Source organism: Oncorhynchus kisutch, unplaced genomic scaffold, assembly GCF_002021735.2.
Source record: "Oncorhynchus kisutch isolate 150728-3 unplaced genomic scaffold, Okis_V2 scaffold976, whole genome shotgun sequence".
Lineage (NCBI taxonomy): Eukaryota > Metazoa > Chordata > Actinopteri > Salmoniformes > Salmonidae > Oncorhynchus > Oncorhynchus kisutch.
The window spans coordinates 44,903-50,028 of record NW_022262921.1 but is presented as its reverse complement, the minus strand read 5'-3'; the positions used below and the strand labels follow the sequence as shown (position 1 = coordinate 50,028).

At 46.6% G+C, this 5,126-nt stretch overlaps 1 protein-coding gene across 1 annotated transcript in view; it reads right to left on the bottom strand.

Moving 5' to 3' along the window:
• Nucleotides 1-3,276: 3,276 nt before the first annotated feature.
• The window catches only part of LOC116363970 (exocyst complex component 1-like), a 2,383-nt gene continuing 533 nt past the window's right edge, over nt 3,277-5,126 (bottom strand). The window contains exons 2-4 of the mRNA XM_031817286.1: nt 5,028-5,083; nt 3,830-4,041; nt 3,277-3,607 (exon numbers count right to left, since the gene is read on the bottom strand). Coding sequence (XP_031673146.1) covers nt 3,341-3,607; nt 3,830-4,041; nt 5,028-5,083 — 535 coding nt within the window. The 3' untranslated portion in view covers nt 3,277-3,340. The remainder of the gene's footprint in view (nt 3,608-3,829; nt 4,042-5,027; nt 5,084-5,126) is intronic.

Below are 5,126 nucleotides of genomic sequence, written 5' to 3'. Positions count from 1 at the left end.
ATTCGGACAAATGTCGTTTTCGAGACCATTTTAAATCTTGCAAATTTATTTGATACCTTTTTTTAAAATTCATTTATTTGAAGTGTTGTAATAATTGTAATAATGTGGCTTTAAATATTAAACAATGTGTTTTTTTCTTGTTGTTTTTATATCAGGCAATTTGGTCATAGAGTTTTTAAACCCAGAGCGGCAACATCGCGAAACAGACCAGACCGGGGTTTGAGAAATCAACGGGAGAAGTGAAAGATTTTTTTCAATATTTGTTAATTTTCACGAAATCGAAAGCCACTACCTAGATTAGAGCCAACGTCTTAAAGTAGTTGTGAACATGTTGTTACTACAACCTCGTGAAAGTCAAGGAGTGTCTTTGACGGTTTGCACATGCGCAATTTTGGCGGGAGACGACCGTTAGACCGGATGACGTGTTTCTGCGCATGAGCTTAGCTAGCCAGCGTCGCCATGACATCACCTACAACTGTGATCGGGGATTTCTGTTGGAGAAGCACTTTCAGCCTGTCTTTATACTATACTGTCTTTGATTTGGTCATCTTTATACTATACTGTCTTTGATTTGGTCATCTTTTATACTGTACTGTCTTTGATTTGGTCATCTTTATACTATACTATCTTTTATTGTGTCATCTTTATACTGTACTGACTTTGATTTGGTCATCTTTATACTATACTGTCTTTGATTTGGTCATCTTTATACTATACTGTCTTTGATTTGGTCATCTTTATACTGTACTGACTTTGATTTGGTCATCTTTATACTATACTGTCTTTGATTTGGTCATCTTTATACTATACTGTCTTTGATTTGGTCATCTTATACTATACTGACTTTGATTTGGTCATCTTTATACTGTACTGTCTTTGATTTGGTCATCTTTATACTATACTGTCTTTGATTTGGTCATCTTTATACTGTACTGACTTTGATTTGGTCATCTTTATACTATACTGTCTTTGATTTGGTCATCTTTATACTATACTGTCTTTGATTTGGTCATCTTTATACTATACTGTCTTTGATTTGGTCATCTTTATACTATACTGACTTTGATTTGGTCATCAAAAATAAACCGCACGATGTCAGAGTTTGTTGATTTAGTTCTGCTGCTGCCATCTACGGAAGATATTTGAAAGAGGAACAATGATGAAAAACTTGTCAAACTGATGGAATGACAACGTAAGAAGACAAAAAGGGAAAGTTGTTATATTTTAATTCAGATTATTAGCTTGAGTCATTTCACATGCTTAGGGAACAGTGTTCGGAACAAAAGGTTTACAAGAACATGCAACACAGAGACTTAGAAACCTGGAAAGACAATCATTTTAAATAGTGTATTATCGATACAATGATAGAGCCTATGATTCACACACACACACACACACACACGGCAGGGTAGCCTAGTGGTTAGAGTGTAGAGGTGGCAGGTAGCCTAGTGGTTAGAGTGTAGAGGAGGCAGGGTAGCCTAGTGGTTAGCGTGTAGAGGTGGCAGGTAGCCTAGTGGTTAGAGTGTAGAGGTGGCAGGTAGCCTAGTGGTTAGAGTGTAGAGGTGGCAGGGTAGCCTAGTGGTTAGAGTGTAGAGGTGGCAGGGTAGCCTAGTGGTTAGAGTGTAGAGGCGACAGGGCAGCTTAGGGTTTAGAGTGTAGAGGTGGCAGGGTAGCCTAGTGGTTAGAGTGTAGAGGTGGCAGGGTAGCCTAGTGGTTAGAGTGTAGAGGCGACAGGGTAGCCTAGTGGTTAGAGTGTAGAGGTGGCAGGTAGCCTAGTGGTTAGAGTGTAGAGGTGGCAGGGTAGCCTAGTGGTTAGAGTGTAGAGGTGGCAGGGTAGCCTAGTGGTTAGAGTGTAGAGGTAGAGGTGGCAGGGTAGCCTAGTGGTTAGAGTGTAGAGGCGACAGGGTAGCCTAGTGGTTAGAGTGTAGAGGTGGCAGGTAGCCTAGTGGTTAGAGTGTAGAGGTGGCAGGGTAGCCTAGTGGTTAGAGTGTAGAGGTAGAGGTGGCAGGGTAGCCTAGTGGTTAGAGTGTAGAGGCGACAGGGTAGCCTAGTGGTTAGAGTGTAGAGGTGGCAGGTAGCCTAGTGGTTAGAGTGTAGAGGTGGCAGGGTAGCCTAGTGGTTAGAGTGTAGAGGTGGCAGGGTAGCCTAGTGGTTAGAGTGTAGAGGCGACAGGGTGGCCTAGTGGTTAGAGTGTAGAGGTGGCAGGTAGCCTAGTGGGTAGAGTGTAGAGGTGGCAGGGTAGCCTAGAGTGTAGAGGTGGCAGGGTAGCCTAGTGGTTAGAGTGTAGAGGTGGCAGGGTAGCCTAGTGGTTAGAGTGTAGAGGCGACAGGGTAGCCTAGTGGTTAGAGTGTAGAGGCGGCAGGGTAGCCTAGTGGTTAGAGTGTAGAGGAGGCAGGGTAGCCTAGTGGTTAGAGTGTAGAGGCGGCAGGGTAGCCTAGTGGTTAGAGTGTAGAGGTGGCAGGGTAGCCTAGTGGTTAGAGTGTAGAGGCGACAGGGTAGCCTAGTGGTTAGAGTGTAGAGGTGGCAGGGTAGCCTAGTGGTTAGAGTGTAGAGGTGGCAGGGTAGCCTAGTGGTTAGAGTGTAGATGGTGGCAGGGTAGCCTAGTGGTTAGAGTGTAGAGGTGGCAGGGTAGCCTAGTGGTTAGAGTGTAGAGGCGACAGGGTAGCCTAGTGGTTAGAGTGTAGAGGCGGCAGGGTAGCCTAGTGGTTAGAGTGTAGAGGAGGCAGGGTAGCCTAGTGGTTAGAGTGTAGAGGTGGCAGGGCAGCCTAGTGGTTAGAGTGTAGAGGTGGCAGGGTAGCCTAGTGGGTTAGAGTGTAGAGGCGACAGGGTAGCCTAGTGGTTAGAGTGTAGAGGTGGCAGGGTAGCCTAGTGGTTAGAGTGTAGAGGAGGCAGGGTAGCCTAGTGGTTATAGTGTAGAGGAGGCAGGGTAGCCTAGTGGTAGAGTGTAGAGGCGACAGGGTAGCCTAGTGGTTAGAGTGTAGAGGTGACAGGGTAGCCTAGTGGTTAGAGTGTATAGGTGGCAGGGTAGCCTAGTGGTTAGAGTGTGGAGGTGGCAGGTAGCCTAGTGGTTAGAGCGTTGGACTAGTAACCCGAAAGGTTGCACAATTGAATCCCCGTAGCTGACAAAGTACAAATCTGTCGTTCTGCCCCTGAACAAGGCATTTAAACCCACTGTTCCTAGTCCGTCATTGAAAATAAGAATTTGTTCTTAACTGACTTTCCTAGTTAAATAATGGTAACACACTCAGTCTCTCTAAATGGTATAACTGTCTTCATTTTGCCGGACCCCAGGAGGAGTAACTGCTGTCTTGAGGATCCATAATAAATAGAAACATCTCTCTCAGTCCAGAGGTACGGGGCACAAGGACAGACACACCAGGTTAGCGGCGTAGAAACATATCTGCATCAGCACCACACAGTCTCCTCTGTTCAAATATATAGACGACGGGCCGATGTAGGCCAGGTCATAGTTCACCAGAGTCAAAGGTCGCCCGCAGTGCTTGTCGCTCAGGGCAACCAGGGCCCGCGCCATGCTGTACTTGGCGCCGCAGCTGAAGGCCGTCACCGACCTCACAGTGGAGAAGTGCATCAGGAAACACGGGTCGTCCTATAGGAGGGGGGGGGGTCATCAAAAGGGGGACGGAGGGGGAGAAGAAAGGTGAGGTCATCAAAGGGGGACGAGAAGAAGAATCCGACAGAGAGGGTGTGTTGTAATGGAACCCCTGTTCGCCTTGCAGCGAGGACAGAATCACGGAGGCCCCTAGAGTCAACACTTAAATGTAAACAATGATGATATGTCAAAATGTGAGAATGATGATGTGTTCCTTACCACGTCGGGATCCCGCCCGTCCAGCAGGGTGAGGTCCTGGAGGAGCCAGACTTCTGTCCTCAGGTAGGAGTCCTCCAAGCAGAACTCAGGCAAACTGAGACTTGAGCTTCTTTTTGATCCAGAATTCTGGGAATTCAGCAACTTGTTTGATCCAGAATAGAGTGATTTCTGAGATCTCACCACACACAGCTGCACCTCTTTGGTCTTGGTCACTGTGGACCAGAGGACAACGATTATGTTTCGGGAAAAGAAAAAGTCAAGTAGTTTTTTCTCAAACAAAACCAATGTCGTCGCCCCCCCCCCCCCCCAATAGTGGATAAAATGCATTGTTCCAAACGGGATGTCGTTTTCCTGAGGACAACGGATGTCGTCTTCCTGAGGACAACGGATGTCGTTTTCCTGAGGACAACGGATGTCGTTTTCCTGAGGACAACGGATGTCGTTTTCCTGAGGACAACGGATGTCGTGCAGCAACGGAAATTCAATTAGCGAGAAGAAGTAACACTCCTCTATTTGGTGACGTTCACGGACTGAATCCACAGACAAACTATTCAAGCCTATTTTACATAGCAGATGTAGTGTAGATGAGAGGGAGAGGGGTTGTTGAGGGAGGGAGGGAGGGGAGGGAGGGGGGTTGGTGAGGGAGGGAGGGAGGGGGGGTGTGGTGGGAGGGAGGGAGGGAGGGGGGTTGGAGAAACCTCACTAGGTGACCCTTTAGTATCCTCATCAACAAGACTTCAATCCATCAATCATTAAAAAGAACAGGTAGACCTAATAACAGATTGCACAGAAACATCGTCATCTCTGCGTCAGAGACCAAAGGAAAGTAACAACGGAGAAAACAGAAGAAAAACCACGGGGGGAGAAGAAAAAAAACAGAACATCATTTTAGAAAGAGAATTGGTCCCACGTGGGAATTGAACCCACAACCCTGGCAATACAAGCATCGTGCTCTACCAACTGAGCCACACGGGACCGTCGACCCATCAGTTTAAAAAAAAGAAGAAACGCACGGAAGCAGACAGAGCGTTATTTAGAAAGAGAAATAGAATAGCAAGATGATTGAATAAATAAATGAACAGTAAAAGGAACCAGAAGATGCTGTTTTTGTTACCGTAGACACAGAGAAAATGTCTTCCCGACGTTGCTCATGTATCTCTATAACTTCTGCAGCTTCTGTCCTTCAGGTCTAAACAACAATCCTCTGCATCTCCTTCCTCAGTAGGGACGACATCTCCCACAGCGATGGACAGGCTGGACAGAGGAGGAGAGGAAGAGAGCAACAGAGGAGGAGAGG